Source organism: Euphorbia lathyris, chromosome 8, assembly GCF_963576675.1.
Source record: "Euphorbia lathyris chromosome 8, ddEupLath1.1, whole genome shotgun sequence".
In the NCBI taxonomy this organism is placed as follows: Eukaryota; Viridiplantae; Streptophyta; class Magnoliopsida; order Malpighiales; family Euphorbiaceae; genus Euphorbia; species Euphorbia lathyris.
In genome coordinates, this window is record NC_088917.1 from 17,679,286 (window position 1) to 17,699,025 (window position 19,740).

The following is a 19,740-nucleotide window of genomic DNA, read 5'->3' on the forward strand; positions in this document are numbered from 1 at the left end:
AATTTCTTGGATTGAGGAAAAAGCAGTTTTATTTATTAATACCAACATAAACAATGCATATTATAGGAAAATTTCTACTATGGTCTCGACCCGATCACACGAGTCTTGGATCGCTGAGATACTGACACGTCAGCACCACTATTAACATGTCAACATCTGAGCGACGGAGTATGGTCCGGAACCACAGCAGAACCACGTATGCTATAGCCTATACCCCCCACCACACCTTTCCATCTACTCTCCAGTTCCTTGGCTAACCCAATTCGAGCGTTTACGGTCATGGCCCCTCCAGTCCTAGCCATAGGGTTAGCCAATTACAAACTTCATCCATTTCTTGGGGGATTGTGTAGTGACCCAGCCTGTGAGAGATTCAAGTATTAGCATGTATACACTAGGACTCGAACTATGAAGAAAGATATTCGGATATATATATACCCATTGAATGTTCGGAAGGCGAGATTTCGAAATCCAGCTGAATTTAAAGCCTGTGCTGATTTCTCTCCATGCTTATAAGCAACAACATCATCACCTGCAGCCAAAATGTAAGATAAGAAATGTGTAAACTTTGCTTCAACTTCAAATTTTGCTTATTATTGCCATGAATTCAAAGACAGCCTACATAGCCATTTTGCTTAGGGCTGTCAAAAATTGACACGACAACACGATTTATAGAGACAACTTGCTTGACACGACCAGTTTGATACCACGGCTATGACGTAATAGTTAAATAAGAAGTAATGTTTAAGATTTTATGGCTGAAATGAAATCAGAAAGTGATAAATTTCACTTGACATTTTATGGCTGAAACGTGCCCGGAAACTTGTCGTACTGGTTTCCGGGAGTTTCTGTTTCCGAAACGGACACAAAATGCGGAAACTGTAACATCCTGGCCAGTACCATGTAGATATTGACCGCTTTGGCCAAATCCAACACCTTGGGCCTCACGGCTTTAAAACCAATTTCTCTCCATTTCTGATGTGGGATTCAGTTCATTCTTACCCCATCGCCACCCCCTTAGGGTCGCTCCTTGCTCAGGCCTTCTACCCCAGCGCCACCCACTCCGGACGGGTCGTTACGGAAACGCTACTCAAGCGGAGTTTCCGTGCAACATAGGTGACTTGTATTTTATTTACACGTTGTCCCATGTTTCCGTTACACGTTTTCCAATGTTTCCATTCCTATATATTTTACAAATATCTCTTTTTGGTGTCCATTTCTGTTTCAGTTTCTGTATCCGTTTCAATTTCCATATAACACAGAGGGGTACCAATTAAATTTGTGAGCTGAATGTTAATACTCAAACAATCATATCAACAAAATCTAGAGATGAATAGTTATTACCTAAACCATGGCACAGCAGAACGGGCAAGGAAGCCGCACGCCTTACAGCTTCGTGTGACCCTTCCATCTGATTTTTTAAAGACCTGCATTTAAACAACACTACTTCTGAAATTTAAGCACAACCATGTCTGATACATTTTTTTGCATTATAATCATCACATTTCAGAAATTTCAACTTCATACCATACCTTGAACATGGAAGCCAGCCACTTAGACCAACAACTGCACTTAGATTGACAGTATATCGGTTTCCATTTCCGTATTGTCCTAAAATTCGGCATGTTGCTGAGTAGAGCGCGGTTGCAGCACCCATGCTGAACCCACCAACTCCGAGTTTGACTGCAAAACATTGATTAGAGCTGTCAATTTCTGACACGAAAACACGAATTACAGAGATAATCCGCTTGACACGATTATCATTTTTATATTATTTATATCATATATAATCATGTGGAATATTAGATCACATAACAACCCGTTTTGACATCCCTAATATTGATTTACAAGTTACTTAAGAACAAAAAGGTCACTGAAGTTTGAGGTCCGTTTCAAAATAGTCTTTTTTTTATTTCAAGAGTCATTCCAACTAATTGAAACAGAAAAAATCATTGGAATAATGGCATGAAAACCACGTTGGAAAGAACTTAATTTTATGTATAACATAACATGACAGTCACGTGGCAACCAAGTGTGTGACACGAGACAACAAACAAAAAAAAACATTTTTTTGGCTGCCACGTGACAGTTTCAAGCAGTTGAATGAACTAAATAAAAAATACTATAATTTTCACTTCTTTTTTGTTGTCATGTAGCTATCATGTCATACATAAGAGTCGGCCATTTCCAATGTGGCTGTCACATCACTGTTCCAGTGATTTTTTCTGTTTGCAATGGCCGGAATGACTTTATTGCAGCGCTGCTATGAATTATGAATTACTTTGGAAGAGCGGATATTTACATCTTGTGCTTTGAAAAACGGATGTTGATAGCTATTTTTGTAGTAAAATAAGCTAATATCTACCGGCAAACAGCTAACAACAACAGTTGAAACAAACAAGCATAGAGTAGAAAATGGAGAAGAACGAAACTTCGCGACAAATTGAGCAAAACACTTTTATCGTTTGGAGAAATAATAGCCTCTTTGATATAGTGAAAACCTATGTTGCACGGAAACGAAAACTGAAACGAAACGCACACAAAACACGGAAACGCTATTGAAGAGGAGTTTCTGTGCAACATAGGTGAAAACTACTCTAAGTATATACTTAACAAGCATAAGGTCTCAGAGAAGTATTAAAATTGCTTACTATCAGCAGGCTCTGTGGACAACAGATTGGCAACATGTGCTGCTGATGCATCCAACCCCTCCAAGTCATCAGGAGCATCTTCGGAGATATCCCCCGAATCAAACCCTGAAATAAAATTATGAACCTATTTGTTAGAACCTAACTAAGACTCTGATATCACTTGTTAGGAATTAAATCGGTTGTGATTACAATAAGCTTGATATGCGAACATGAAATTAGATATGTAATCACAGGAACAAGAGATATGCGTAGTTTGGTTATTTTTGCCTACATCCACGGACGAGGAGGAGCACATAATTCATTAATAATCTGCAAGTTAGTACAACGTGAAGGAAATCTCATCATTTACCCAAGTCTCTAACTCTCAAATCTCATGAGACCCGGTTAAACCAAAACTTTAAAAGGGAGAGTTTTAGGTGTTTGGTTAGACACCTCCTGTTTGCCTTTTATAGCTGAAAAGTGGCTTTTTACAAAAGCAGGAATCCCTGCTTTTTTGGAAAAGCAGCAAACCGTAACAGCAAACAATAAACAACAACAGCAAACAGTAGGTAAAACAAACGGGCCCTAAGGCTCTAGATCTTTGTCACTTTTACACATTGAGCCCCTAATATTTTATTTTAACATATTGAGCCATTGATCATTTATAAACTTATAAATTGAACATTTGATCTTTTGTTTTTGACACATTGAGCTCTTGATTATTTAAAAATCTAGACATACATCTCGCGAAATTATAGTTTTTAAGGATTTAATGTGCAGGTTTATAAATGATCAAGTGTTCAATGAGCAAAAGAAAAGATGGCTCGCTGTATAAGTTTATAAAGGATCAAGGGTTCAGTGTGTCAAAATAAAACATCAAAGGCTCAATTTATAAAAATAGCAAAATTCAAGGACTCAAAATAATTTATACCAAATAAAAAAAAAAAATCCATGAATGCTTACAAGCAGTGCATGGAAATCCACCAAATATTGCAACTGGTCTTGTTGGAGCAGTTGGGCAAATCCATTTTATCTGCAAGGGTATTAAAGCGGGTTGTCGTGTCATAATAGTGTTATATGATCCATATGATTATATTTGATATAAATAAAATAAAATAAAGACGACAATTGTATCAAATAGGCCGTGCCAAGTGGATTGTCTCTATAAATCGTGTTATCATATCATAAATTAACAACAGTTCTTACATTTGGAAGAGGAAGAGTTTCCAGAAGCTGGGACCAGCTACAAAAAAACAAGAAACACACAAAGTAGAAAGATACAAGTCAACTCACAATATCAAGCTACTTAATGCTATCATGGGGTCAAACACTGAAGAAATTTTTTAATAAAAAAAAGAAGTCAAACACTATTCAGCTTAAACAAAGGGTAAATTACATTTATGGTCCCTGAACTATAACGCTATTAACATTATGACCTTCTTAACTTCATTTCTTGACATAAAAACCTTGAACTTTACTTTTTGTAACATTAATGTCCAAATCAACAAAAATCTGTCAACAAACTAATCAAATGATGAGGGTAAAATAGGTATTTGACCATAATTTTTGGTGATATGAAAAAAAAAAGTCTATGGTGTAGTTAAACTTTGTTAATTTTCTTTTATGGATTTTGGTTGATTTGGAGTAATGTTCAAGAATGTAAGTTTGGGGGACCACACTCAAAGTAGAGAACCAGGCCTCTGATTTGGTAATCATACATCCAATCCAAGAATTAGACAATTAGTAGTGTAATTATGCTATATCTTCTGGAAATAATATAAATTTCCCTGCAAATTGAAAGGTCAATGAGGCTAGTGAGTGAGGCAGTGGTCCCCTATTCTAAAATAGCTTAAACAAATAGAGAAGACAGCAGAAAAGACAAGCAAGTTTCAGAAATGAACTCTGGAATCTTCTAGAAATTTGCAGAGTTTAATTAAAAAACAAGTTTTACAACAGAACAAGACAAGGCATTGACATTCTACAGTTTCTTGGATTCAGGAATTGCTACTTTGAATAGAAGCAATAAGCACATTTAAATAGACCTCTAACCATTCAAAAAATTATGTTTTTATTATAGGGCCCTTAGACTTGAAGCATGTACCAGCCCACTTATAGGGCTCTTTTCGGAAAGACGGATCAAGAAGACACATGGGAAGCTTCGGATTCCAAAAGACACGCTTAACTCTGCTTTACTGCGGAATTATAGGGTCGGAAAGCTATGAGGAGCTGACATGTTATCACACAAGCTCACTTGTAAGTAATAATTGCCTATAAATAGCTTAGAAATGAGAGATACAGTTATGTAACTAATATTCACTTCTCTATCACTAAACTGCTTTCAAGTTGGTACTCTTCCTAAGATACCTCACTCACTGACTTAAGCATCGGAGAGGGTTTGCCGGACTCCAGCCCAGACTCCAGCCCACAGGTCACTAGAAGTAGTTTACAAGGAAGATTCCGATATTCCGATATCACTAGGATTTGAAATATAGACCTCATACACCATGAGGTTTATGATACTACAATAACGAACTATTCGACCCAAAAACTTAAGTTAAAGCTCATATATAAGGTTCCAAAAACAATATGAACAAGCTCAGAATCTCAATGTCAAGCTCATAAATGAATGTATGAAAACAGAGAAATATAGCACATGTCATGGAACCAGTTGAATTAAAAGCTCAAGCTGATAGTTAAAGGTCCACTTCATATTAATATCCGACAGCACATTACTTAATAATACCTTGAACCCTTGTCACCAAGTCCATGAAGCCAAACAATGGTGGCTTGGTGTTGTCCTTTAGGCCTGACCACATGTGTTCTACCGAATTCAAACGTTTTCGAAGCAATTCTGCTTCCTGAATTTCAGAATCCAACAATTGAAAATTACAATACAACTCATAATAATCATCGAAACACGAACGAATAGCTTGAATTGAAGCAAAAGACTAACCTGAACCAGTACTAGAGGTGTTGTTGTTGCTCATTATATCCCACTTCTTGATGATTATGAATGGTTTTTTGAACTTGAAATGAAGAAACTCAAAATTAAGTTTCCCTATTTATAACCAAATAAGAGGTTGAAAAAATAGAATGCAATGTAACTAATCAATCCACATCAACAACTTGCTTGCACCCACCACCAGTACACACTATCTGAGAGTGAAAGGCATCCCCCAAAAGAAAAGCAGATATAGGTAGAAAGTGACAATATATATATACATATATATAGGGCTAATGTTCAAATTTACCCCTAAATTTATTGGAGAAGATCAATTTTTACCCTAATCATACAAAATAGCCCAAATTTGCCCCAAATATAGAAACTTTAGCTAAATTTTGACCTCATGATATTCAATTCTACATTTTTCTAACTAAATACTGTCGAAAATTAGTGACGAAATTCCTTGAAAATGAGTAAAATTGAGTTGTTTTGAATGTTGAGGGAAAAATTGAACTTTCCCAATAATCTCACACACAAAATTAACCCTTATATCCTAAAGTTATGTATAAAAAAAGAAGCAGACCTTATGAACAAAGCATTTTAAAATTTAGTAAAGTCTGAATAGCAATGCAGGAAGGAACAGAATTTATTCCTGGTGGAGAAGTAAAGCAGTTCAACTATTACAACCCAAGAATATAAAAAATAATCTGATTTGCCATTATTAGCTTGTGAATAAAAGAAAAGTAGCAGAAGAAATCATCTAATGTATACATTTTTTATAAAATAAAAGATTCAATTCTTGAAGTTGAAATGTTCAACAAAGACAGCAGCATCAATCAACCCATGTAAGCAAGATCAGAAATTTAAAAGAAAAAAAAAGGAAGAATGAAGAATAATGGCATTGAAAATGGAAGAGTGGGGTTTAAGCTTGTAAAAGCAAGCACCAACCTTTGTGAGGAACAAAACCCAAAAAGCATTTGCGCTTTTTTTACTTTCTTCTTTCTTTCTTTCTAATTTTTCTTTTGTTTTGTTCACATTTCCTCACAGAAACCCCAAAACCTCACTCAAAAGCCGAAAATAGCTCAGCTGGTTCCAAAAGCTAGTACTAGTACCGCTTTCTGTGTGCGTTTCTTTCAGACACTATGCCCTGTTACCATATTGCCCTCCCTGGTCCAAACATGTGAATTAAGGGTAAATTGCACGGATGATCACTCAAGTTTTAGCCAATTTCAAAAGGATGGATGAATTTTATCAATAAAGTTATGCGTTAATGGAACCTGAAAACCAGGTTGAGAATAAATGATATGCATAAAAAGAAAAAGTTTATAGTTTTAATTTAGACTTAATACATCACTAGCTCCCTAAAATTGTCCATAACAGTAGATTGACTTCCTAAACTTTGCAAGTGTGTCACCAGCTCTCTAAACTTGCTTATTTCGTATCACCAACTCCCTAAACTTGTCCATACAAATTGATTAGCTCCTTGAACTTTGCAAGTGTCTCACCAGCTCCCTAAACTCCATTTTGGGTCAGGAGTAATTTTACCACTAACGTCTAAAATGGTGCAATTTTACCAATAAAGTTTGAAGCCAAAAGTAATTTTACCCCTAACATTGATAAATTGGGTTAATTTGAGAAATAATTCATCAAACTGTCTTCTCGGTCATGAATCTTGTCACAAATTTATAAATTTGCTCTTGGCTACTAATCTTATGGGTAAAATTGCACTATTTTAGATGTTAGAGATATTTTTGCACCTTAATCCGAGTTAGTATATTATGATTTTTTTGTATTTAGTTGTTACGGAATAAGCAAGTTTAGGGAGCTGGTGAGATACTTGCAAAGTTCAGGGAGCTAATCAATTTTTATGGACAAGATTAGGAAGCTGGTGATACGAAATAAGCAAGTTTAGGGAGTTGGTAAGACACTTGCAAAGTTCATGGAGTCAATCTACTATTATGGACAAGTTTAGGGAGCTGGTGATACGAAATAAGCAAGTTTAAAGAGCTGGTAAGATCCTTGCAAAGTTCAGGAAATCAATCTACTATTATGGACAAGTTTAAGGAGCTGGTGATGTATTAGACCTTTAATTTACTTAATTCAAGTGGTGGAAAGTATAAAAGAGAATGATATAATTAGGTGAAATTGCTAAATACAATATTACTCACCATGGAAATATTTTTTCCTGACTGTATATTAAATTTTGAGATATATTAATAACATTTTTCAATCTACTATGTTGTGAGTATTCCAGAATTTGGATACTATCAAATTGAATTTTAATTTAAGAAGTAATATTTGATATTATTTTAATTTTAATTATAAAAATTAATATTTAAAATTTAATTATTTAATAAATGAAGGATTAAAGAATTTAATCATTAAATCTCAATAATTAATAAAATTAATATTTACGATTTAATTATTTAATATATGAAGAATTAAAGAATTTAATCATTAAATCTCAATAATTAATTTTGCAATTAACTGTTATGATTATTGACACCTTAAGGAATAGGTCACTCCTCGATCTAGAGAATATACAGTAGTCGTTCGATCCAAGAAGAGAATATTTCTTGATGATATGAATTAAACCATTCGGCCACATGGGAAGCTCTCTAGTATTCATCCATGCAGTCATCTGATCTGAAAAGAGCAATCGTTGGATCAAGGAATATGGTTACGTGAATGAATGGGACAAGGAACAATGTGTATCAACTGACACATCATAGGCCTGAAGGCCGAAAGTCCAATGAAATCTAGCCACCTGATAATGTATGTGCAACATGGAAGGGTACACTATCTGACAATACCACAAACTGAAGATTGTAGAACCAGCCAGAGGATGCCACGTGTCGTGCGACGCAATTCTGAGAATAATAAAGAATACCTTTGGCAACTGCTATAAATAGGAAAGGTATATATGACCTAGATAAGGTACGTGAATTACATAACTAATAATATCTTCACTCTGAATATCTTCACCCCTTCTAGAACCCCTGCTAACTTAGTCATTGGAGAGAGTTCGTCGAAGGTCGAACCCTCTCTAATCGTCTGTTATTTTTATCTCAGATTAACGAAAAAAGGATCTAAAAGATTACTCGAAAACAAAGATATCAATTACAATCTAAACTCCAAAATTAAATTCAACTTGAGAGAGAATCTCAGTTCATATGAATATCTTTTCTTGTATGAAAAATATAAAGTCATAAATTTTTTTAATAATAAAAACTTAACTCTTATCAATGCAAAAAGAATCATAATTATAATTATAGTTGAAAAACTAGGTTAGCTTTAGAATAATATGATGGGACTAAAGTAGATTTCTTCTTTCCTTTCCTTTTCATGGATAATTAGAGTATAACTAATTAATTTAATAATGGCATAATTTATATTATTAAATGATTTCCTAGCAACGGCTAAAAATGAAAGATTGAAATAAAAGTGGTGAATAAATTAAGAAACCATGTCGGGTCTTTTTTAGATTTATAGATTATTAATATTAATATTACACGTGTTACTTACATTATATATATATATCAGATTCTATGTTTAATTACATTTATGGTCCTTCTTAGAATGAACATTAATTAATCAATTAAGGTCGGATTGAGTTGTTAAAGGGTTCAGTTGTTTAAGCTAGATTTCGAGTTTGAGTCCTAGCGTAAGCATAATGCTTTTAACTGGGAGATGATCAACCTAAAAAATGTCTGACGAATCAAGAAATCGTACAAACTATATAAAAAGAAAATGAAATGAACATTAATTCATAAAACTTAATTTCTTACCATCAAAACCATCCAATTTTACATTTCATGAGTTATCTTTTACCAAGATTTCGACAATAACAACCGCTTGAAAAGACCGATAGGTAACACGTAAGTTAGGTTTTTATACATGAATCAATATATATTTCAGCAAACTCAATCCGGTCAATTTGATTTATCCGGTTCCTTACAATTTCTCAAATCAATCAAACCTAGTAACGCTAGACTAGTTTTTCCTAATTCACGTGCAAAATTTGGCTTACGTGTCATCCACGTGTCATTTTTAGGAAAAATCAAATGCAAAATTTGATGATTTTGATATTAAAAAATCGTTTTGTGGTATTAGTGTTCTGAATGGATGTAATTCACCTCGGTTTTTATATTATAAATGTGTTAGTTTTGGCTTTTAAGGAACTTCCTAAATAAGTACTATGAGTAAATTGCGTCAATGGTCACTGAAATTTGAGGCATGTTTTAAAATGTCATTTAATTTAATTTAATTTTAATAAAATCATTTCAACCAATTTAGACAGAAAAAAGTCACTAAAATAGTGATGTGGCAACTAAGTTAGAAAGAATAAATGATAAATATAATTTCATTTTTTTTTTACTATCATCTTACTATCACGTCATAGGTAAGAGTAGACTTGTTCAAAAGCGCAGTGGCCCGCTCAGCCCGTCCATGCCCGCTTTTCAAAGATTGGGCTTGGACGTATAAGTTTCGTAATTAGTCCGGCCCGGTCTAAGCCCGCTTAGGTCCGTATATTGAGTAGGTTGGGCTTGGGATTTGTCTCAAAACCCAGGTCCAGCCCAGTCCGACCCGAAATTTTAATAATAATTTTAATTTAATAACTTTTATAGTTTAATAAACTTTATATTCCAAAAAAAAAATTAAAATTTCTTCAACATAAAAATTTCCAAACCATATAGTATTTTTTAGAATTGGTGAACATGTACATGTTTTTGTTACTATTTTATTTATTACTATCAAAAAAGTATTTTTTTTTATTTAGGATTGCGTTAATTGATTTTTATTGAAATAGTCCTCTAAAATTTAGTTCATTGTATTTTATTATTTATATTTATAGTATAATTTTTTTGTTTAATTTTAATTTTTAAAAAATACAAATATATTAGTTGGGTCGGGCCGGGTTGGACTTGAGAATTAGTTCTTTTAGCTTGGCCCAGTCCGGCCCAAACCCGATGTAAATATAGTGCGGGCTTGGTTGGGCTTGGACAAAGTAATTATGTAACAAGCCCGGTTAGGCCTGGCCCAAGTCCAACCCGACCCAACCCATGAACAAGTCTAGATAAGAGTCAATCATTTTGAACGTGATTATCATGTCACTATTTAGGTGATTTTTTTTTAATCTAAAATGATAGGAGTAACTTTATTAAAATAAAAATGTTGAAACAAAATGAAATTCAACAACCTTTTTAAAATTAAATCCAAACTTCAATTAACCCCAAATATTCAATGTGCCAACTCGTAATATATTGGGATTAAGTGTGCAAAGTTTAGGTACTAAAACTAAATTACACTTTCCGAGCTTATTTGATTTTGGACCAATTTATCAAAAATAATCAAAATTTAGATGAATTGATATCAAAGTTTGATTTGGACCAAATTGACTCCCAATGTATTTTCAAGGACCAATTTGATCATTTATTCATGAAACGTACCAAGAAAATTACTTAATTATTGAATTCTCTTAATGAGTAGTAAACAAGTCTTACACTTATTTTTACCAAATTAAAAGCAACAAGAAAGCACCAAGATTAGTTACAAAAGAAAGCAACAATGCTATTACAAAACTAACTAACTAAAGCATGTGATTTGAGCTTACATCTTCTAAAAACAATTTAAAATTAACTGAAATAAAATGAAACTAGCTGAAATGTAGAAATCTAAAATAAGATGTCATATGCCAACATACTATATTATTAAAACAGTTATACACAACCTGCCAAAACACATAAAATTGTTTCAGTTTATCGAAAAACTTGTTTGAAAAATCCGATATGATAGTTGAATAATTGTTAACCAGTCCATTCAAATTTTCTATCATGTAGGAACAAAAATCTTAATTGAAAAAATTAGAGATATAATTTCACCATTTTGTATGGTAAGAAACAAATATATGCACTTTCCCAAAAACAGTAGGAGCAAATTTATGAACTCTCGATTTCGGTGTAATATGTTTGACGAAATTGGAGACAACATAGAAATGAAGAATAACAAATTGAAGCATGTAATAGAAATTTGTTATATATACATCTAAGTGATTATATTAAATTGAAATTGATATAATTATTTAGTGAAATATAAACACCGGAGCAGGAAAAAGGAAACGCTAAATTAAAATACAAGAGTCAATTTTATAAATTTCTTAGGAAAAAATTATAGCTTTTCTTGTATTTTTTATAATTATTTCTTATAGCTCCAATTAGAGTAAATTATAGTAATGGTATCTAAATTATACCTCAATTCACACTTTAATATTCAAATTACATTTTGTCTCAAAAATATACTCCAACTAACGGTGACTGGACAATTTAATGCAATTTTCCGGTAAATGACCGGTCAAATCATTTTTACCAAAAAAAATTAGAACAAATCACCCATGTCATTTTTGAACTTAATTCTGGAACAAATCACCCATGTCAAATCTGGAACAAATCATTCCAAAATGAACAAGTCACCCACGCCATTTTTGAACTTAAATTTGGAATAAATCACCCAAGCCAAATCTGGAACAAATCATTCCAAATTGAATGTAAATCTGGAACAAATCACCCACACCATTTTGTTCTTGAAAATAACGAATCGAACTTGGCTCATACTCTACGGGACGGTGACCGTGAACCGAGGGAAGAGTTAACGGATCGAAACTAGAAAGAGAAGACGAAGCTTTTGTGCATCCTCCGAGTCCTCTCTCTCCATCTGTGGTTACCATTTTTCTTAACCAATACAAAATTTAGCAACTAGGCATCCTGAAGAAAATAGAGAAAGAAACTCTAACAGAGAGAGAAGGAAAATAGAGGGAAACTATGTGAAAGAAAATAAATTCGAAGAGAGAGAGAAAGACAGTAAACAGCGTTTTGGATAAAAAGAGCGGTTTTGACCAACTTTAGAGGTTTGACCACTGAAACCGCTGAATGGAGTGTTTGGTGGAGAGAGGTTTGGGAGAGAGTTTTGGGATGAAAACGCTAATTTAGAAAAACGCTCTTAAAAAGAGCTTTTTCAATTAGCGTTTTGCAATATTATAATTAATGGACTTCTTTAACCCTAATAGATAGACTCTCTCTTCTCCTGTGCCAAAATTAATGCCCTTATTCGTCTTTTTGCACAAACCGATATTATCAATCAGCTAATTTTTACCAAACAGGTCACACAAACAGCTAATCAAATCAGCTAATGTAATCAGCTAACAGCTAATGTAATCAGCTAACAGCTAACAACTAATTCCCAAACAGGGCCAAAATCTAAGAGAGAGAAATCGAAGTTTAGTTAGGTGTCGTTTGATAAAACTGAAAATTAAGTGCTGAAAAAATAAGTACTGAATTTTAAGTGTTAGAATATTATAAGTTCTGAAATTATTAAATGATATAAGTGTTTGATAAATATTAAAAATAAGTGTTGAATATTAAAATATTAGTTGATAATATTTAACTTAAAATTATAAGTTAAATATTTTGACTTAATAAGATAAGTGATATATAGCTTAATTGAATAATTTAAGTGGTTAATAAAAAAACCATTACCAAACACACTTAAACTAAATAAGTGTTTAATCTATTAATTTAAGTGATTTTTATTGTTATCAAACAAGGCCTTAGTGTATAATGGGCCAATAAAATTAGTTGTGTATAGTGTGTACAATTATTTGTTAAAAAATTGGTTAAAATCATGTTGACCGTCTTTTACCGGTTAAAAATATTTATTTGTCCGGTTACTGTTAGTTAGAGTATATTTTTGAGACAAAATGTAATTTAGGTACCAAAGTGTGAATTTGGATATAATTCAGATATCATTGATGTAATTTATCCGCTCCAATTATTAGCTTCTCCACTTGTGATTGTCAAATAACTTTGTGTTTTTTTTTTTTTTTTGAAACAATTTTTTTTAACAAATCTATCACACATATAGTAAAACCTTTAAGGTGGTCCACTTGGTTGGTTGGAGTAAGCCTATTGAAGGGGTAGTGAAGTTGAATACGGATGGCTCCTGCCTTAGCAATGACAGAATTGCTGCTGGAGGAGTTCTTCGGGATGCTGGTGGAGCTTGGCTGGCTGGGTTTACCCATAACTTGGGATTGGGCTCGGCCTTTTCTGCAGAGCTCTGGAGGACTCTGTCAGGTATTAAGCTTGCCATTCGCATGGGAATTAAGAAGCTGGTGGTGGAATCTGACAATTTGGAGGCTATCAATAGGATTTCTGCTTCCCAAGTTTCTTATCTCTCTTGCCAGAACCTTATCAAAGCCATTTTGAGGCTTCGTCCTGCTTTTGAGGTTATTAGGTTCTCCCATATTTTTAGGGAGCAAAACCGTGTGGCGGATTGCTTGGCTGCGGCTGGGCATGGGGGGATGTTAGGTGTTTCTACCCTTTCTATTCCTCCTTCTTTTATTTTGTCCTTTCTGCTTGAGGATAGGGTTGGGGTCAGCCACCCTAGGCTGATCCCGGGTTAGGCTTTCGTTTTATTTGTTTGTTTTTTTTTTTTTTCCTTGTCCTACCAAAAAAAATAACATCTTTAAAATAATATTTTTTTATCCCGATTTTAGCCAGTTCTAATAAATTAATACTCGATAAATTAACATTAAATTAATAAAATTTTATAGTCCCAACATTATTAATTTATAGAGATTTTACTGTATTTAATGAGACTATATATATATATATAGAAACTTTCTCCTTGTATATTAGTTGGTGTATCACTAGATGTTAAGCCATTTAACACAAAATGAGAAATATATAAAATATATTTATTAGTAGAAATTATTCGAATATTATAAATGCAAAATTTTAACTAAGCCAAACAAATAAAAGGAAAATATATATATTAAAAATAGAAATAAAATACAAAAAATGCAAAGAATAATTTTATCTTTAATTCATAAATGTTACAAATGTTATATCTGTATATATTCAATAAGTTTTGGCCAATTTTAGCTTGAAAAAATGAGGGTATGTATATACTGACAAGTTTGACTTATTCTTTAGAAATATAAAAATTTAAATATTTTGTTCGTGTTTTCTTATACTAATTGCATAATCAATTAGTTTGGAAATTAAAAGTTTTATATTTTTCGTGATTTTATAATAAATTTAGTGTCTGTTTTGTCACATCCGTGTCCTTAATTTTAATTATTATACCCTAATATTATGTTATACTATAGTTATTTATTGATTGGAGAGTTAATTGGGTATTATGGATATAGTTTGGAGGTTAATTTCATGTTTTAAGTGTAAAATTAAAAGTTTAGGGTAAGTTTTAAAAAAGTTAAAGTTTATAGGGACCGAAAGGGAGATTTTCCCTTATCGGAACATCAAATGCACATTCCCATACATATATTTCGGATAACAAGGTAGTTGAGCAAGAAAAAAAAAATCAAAAATTGAAATGTACTTCATCTTCCTCCCCATTAATCCAAACTCATCTAGCTTTGATCATTCCATCAGGGCGGAGCCAAAGGGAGCGGGGAGGGTCGGCCGACCCTCCGGCTCCGCCGGAAAACCCCAGGAGTGGGGTTTTCCACCCTGGCTCCGCCAGGAGCCGCCAGCCATGCGGCAGCTGAAGCAGAAAACTTCTTCTTCAACGAACTAAACACAAATGGGAAGGGCAATTTCGCCCTTCCCATCTGTTTTACCGTTTTGGGCCTTTAGGTTTCAAAAAAAAATAAAACAGATGGGTCATTTCCATCTGTTGGGAAAAAAAACAAGGCTTAAAAGCCTAAGCCTTCACCTTCTCCTTTTCTTTCTTTTATATTTGCGAGCAGAGAAAGAAAAGGAAGGTTTTGAGTTGGGTGGAAAAATATCCAAATCACTCCATTCTTTTTTTTAAACTTCAATTTTTCATCTATTCTTCTTTCAATCAACCAATTTCCAAATAATTTTTATATTTTTCATTTTGTATTTTATTTATTATAGGTTTAGTTTTATAATTTCTAAATAAGGTTTTATTATTAGGAGATTATTATTAATATATTGTTTACTTATATTCTTTAATAATTACAATTAATTTATGATTTAATTTAGAAAATCTAATTTAAGAATTTGTAATTTAGGGATTTCTATGCTGGGGATTAATTTCGTTTATTACGTTGAGAAAAGAATTTTTGTTGGTGTCGAAAATGAAGAAATTGTGTAAAATTTTCAGAAAATGACAACTCGGATGAGTAAATTGCCACTTGTTAGACATTAATTTTCTTAGTGTAAGTACACAAATACTTTTTACTCTCGTTTTATGATATATTTTGTCTATTATATTGTTCATTTTATTTTTATGAATACATTGAAGTAGCATTTAATTTTTTTTTATCCACGGTCTAGCCCCTCCGACCTATAGGTCCTGGCTCCGCCCCTGCATACCATACCATGATATCTAGATATTGAACCGTCGGATCGAGCTGATTTTTTTTACAGTAGCTTCTAAATATCCTAATACACATTGGGATCGGATATGACATGTTTGGTTCCATTTTTCGAAACTACTTTTTACCTTTTAATTCCGAGAAAATTTTGGAACAACTCTTTAAAAAAAACTAACTACTGTAATATCTACTATGCAATAACAACAGATGAAAAATTTATAATATCTTTTATTATAAAATATCTTTAAAACATGATGAAAAACTATATAAAATTTATTTTTTTTTAAGTAAGAAAGGAAAGGAAAAAAACAAAACCAACGAAAAACCTACACCGGGATCAGTCTAGGAAGGCTGACTCCAATCCTATCCTCTAGGAGAGAAGGCAAAAAAAATTTATAATATCATGATATATATTTTTTTTTGAAATAATATTTTTGATTTGTCATTAATAAATGATAATATGTATAAACGAAATAAAATGGTAAAATTTTCGGAATTGATTCACTTTGCTAATATTAGATTTTCCATTATACATGACATTAAAAGTAAATTACTTGTCACAATTAGAGTATTTTTTGTAATCCAAAAAATTAAAGGCTTAAACCATTTTTTTTTTTTCTCGATATATCAAAATTTTGTTATTTGATCCTTGATCTATTATTGGTTCCATTTGACCTTTGATTTATCCTAATTGATACAATTTCATCCAATTTATATAAAGATTTGATATAGGTGTTATTCAATTAACACGTGACGATATTTTGACACTTAAATTTGATAAATTTTAGTTTAGAGATTTGTTTTTATTTGTTATTTAATTAATTATTTTAACGTAAAAGAGTTTTTATGTGAAAAATAAACTTCAAGTCGTGTGACGTGTCAAGTTCATATGTTAAAATATCATTATATATTATATATGAGAGAGGATAACGGTTTTATCAAATCTCCGTCTAAATCACATAAAATTTCACCAGTTAGGATAATGTGACCGAATAATAGATCTGAGGTCAAATCACAAAATTTTGAAAAGTAAAAGGACTCAATATTAAATCTAGTACCATTGGAGAAACAAACCGTCATTAAGATCAAAGTTAGCATCGGTCATCTTCTTCATGAGCTGAGCAGCTTTCTCTCGAGCTATCGATGAACCTCTAACAGAAAGATCGGCGAGCACCAAAGAGAACTCCGGCAACCTCATAGCTTCTCTAAGACAGCTCTCACTTTCGTCAAACAAACGAAGGAGAATTTCCGCAGCACCTTCCTTACTCATCATACATCTTCCTTTCAAAACATCCACCATAGATTTCACAACTTCTTCACATTTTATCAGCGCCTTCAATCCTTCTTCGAATCTCGCCAGAAGTCCAAGTATAATCAGCGAAGTTCCTGCTAAATCCTGACCGTCTGAGCTCTCAATTATTTTCAGCAGAACCTCAACGGCACCTGATCGAACAGCTAGTGTGCAATTTCCGTGAAATTGAACAAGCTCAGATAATGAACTGAGAAGATGATGCGATGCAGGACAACGAGGTCCTGAAATTCCTTCGAGTAAGGCCTGGATTGTTCCGGCGACGCCGAATATAGCCTTGTTCTTGTCCAGCATCGCCAAGCTGCAGATCAGAGAGGAAGCTAGCCTGATTGATCCTGGAGAAACAGGGGAGCGGATTACTGAATTGAGGAGATGAATTGTGTCTATATCGGCTAGGGTTTGCTTTAGATCTGGATTTAGCGAGAGGTTGAAAAGGATGGCTAATGCGAGGGTTTGGATGATCGGAGATGAAGATTTGGTGAGGATAATGAAAGTAGGTATGGCACTATCTGTTTGTGCAAGTAAGTTTCTGTTCTGAGGACTTACTTTGGTCATGGAAGCTAGGGTTTGGAGAGCTTTTTGCTGGATGTCAATGGAGTCAGATCGTGCTTGGGAGAGACATTCGGAGATGGTTTCTCGAAGCCGAGTTGTTGTTGACATTGTTTTGGTGGTGTAGAGATGGCAAGCGCTGGATCCAGAGCCTGGATTTTGAAATCAAAAGGTAAGAAGAAATAGGAATTATCGATGTTTGATTTCATTGGAAAAATCTCCATTTCTTGAGTTGTTACTTGGCCTGCAATTCGGAAGTTAATGGCCACATTGTTTCGATAATCTCACAGTTTGTGGATTTTTGAACTTGGTAAGCACAAAAACGACAACCAATACTACTGAAACCATCGGTTGGATAAACTACAAGCAAAATCATATCAAATACTTTAATTAAGATATTAATGTCAGATATGAATATCAACATTTAACTATCAATTTAAACGGTTCATTTATATGGTATCAGAAACAGGTTGATCAAGAGTTCGATTCCTGACAGTCCTATTTATTGATTTAAGCTCTTACGATAATTAACATCCAATCCCATTCAGGCAAATAGATTAGCTAATCATTACATGGTAGAGGTGCTATACCGTGCTATACCATGGTGCTTTCATATTTGCTTCATGTCTCACAACCTATAGTACATGGCATCATTTGATTTGATAAGGCCTCAGATGTATGAAAAGATCTACAAGATCGTTTCTCACAAGGAGATTCACTCAGAATCGTAGAATTGAAGCAGGAAATTCAGGATCTAAAGCAAGGAGATTCAACTATTTTAGACTGTTATACTCGGTTAAAGATCTTATATGATGAATTGTGCAATCTCACGCCATTACCTAAATGTACTTGAAAGCCAACTTGCAGAAGAAGAAGAATTTAGACATGAAGAATTCCAAATGTGGAGAACGTTTCGAAATTTTGTCAAAGAGCAAAGAACAATAAATTGACATATTTTGTAAGCAATATGTCAAAACTACGTGTTGTTTTGATTTGATCTACGTTGATATATGAGCCCTATTAAAGAATCATTTTCACCATTATTTTCTTACAATACTTGATGATCATAGTAGGTTTACTTAGGTATTTCTCGTGAAAAATAAATAAGAATCCAGACCTTTATTATAACAATTTTGTGCTTATGTCAACACAATTTGATAAATACATCGAGGTTATTAAATCCAACAATGGTCGAGAATTTTGTATGCTAGAATATTATTCCATACATGGTATGATTCACCAAACATCATGTCCTCCTAATAGAATGGCAGGGTAGAGAGAAAACATCAAGACATCGTAAACCCTACAAGGGTCTTTGACTTGCTCAAACTCGGCTCAACTCATTAGAAAATAAACGAGCTCGAGCCGAGCTTTGAGCTTGTTTCGAGCCCAAAATCTTCTTTGAACTTGGTTCATTAAGAAAATTATCTAACCATGAATTGTTTGTGAATAAATCGTTAATTATATTTATGAAGTTTGCTCGCAAATAGCTCTTTAATTGTGTACATAAGCAAAGTTCGTGAATAAATAAACAAGATGCTTACAAATAGTTCGTCTATTACTCATTTATTATGTTTATGAACGAACTCATCTAATAACAAATGAAATAATATTAAGTTTTGGATATTTAACACAAAACTATATAGTTTTCACAAAACTAAAATTTGTTCATCAATGTTTTAAACGACCTTCTCGCGAGCTTTGACCTGCTCAAGCTCGGCTCGTTTGAGAACCAAGCGAGAAAATCATGCTCATGAGCGGCTTGTTTACAAATCGAGCAGATTTTTTATTAAGCCGGCCACCGAACCACTCATGAGCAGCAGTTACAAATCATACACCTGCAGTTTCTGCTACACCAGCCTTGATATTTCTGCCTATAAGGAAACTATTATATATAACTCACACCAAACCTGAACTCTCCTATATATTCAATATACTTACTCAGTATGTTGTG

The 19,740-nt window shown here is 33.3% G+C and overlaps 1 protein-coding gene across 1 annotated transcript; it reads right to left on the bottom strand.

Moving 5' to 3' along the window:
• Nucleotides 1-11: 11 nt before the first annotated feature.
• LOC136204136 (uncharacterized) lies at nt 12-6,689 on the bottom strand. The gene is made up of 10 exons (XM_065995337.1): nt 6,520-6,689; nt 5,581-5,653; nt 5,371-5,485; nt 3,834-3,870; nt 3,591-3,660; nt 2,649-2,753; nt 1,530-1,680; nt 1,342-1,424; nt 436-529; nt 12-359 (listed from the first exon to the last, which is right to left on the bottom strand). Exons 2-10 carry the CDS (start codon nt 5,612-5,614, stop codon nt 278-280), a joined length of 771 nt encoding a protein of 256 aa, XP_065851409.1. The 5' UTR covers nt 5,615-5,653; nt 6,520-6,689; the 3' UTR covers nt 12-277.
• Between the last annotated feature and the right edge of the window lie 13,051 nt (nt 6,690-19,740).

Excerpts from the sequence above, each read along its gene's own strand:
- LOC136204136 (XM_065995337.1), bottom strand. The coding sequence starts at position 5,614 with ATGAGCAACAACAACACCTCTAGTACTGGTTCAG. Across the intron at positions 2,754-3,590 it reads TGGATTTCCATGCACTGCTT|GGTTTGATTCGGGGGATATC; the intron begins GTAAGCATTCAT and ends ATTTTATTTCAG. Across the intron at positions 530-1,341 it reads TCTGCTGTGCCATGGTTTAG|GTGATGATGTTGTTGCTTAT; the intron begins GTAATAACTATT and ends TTTTGGCTGCAG.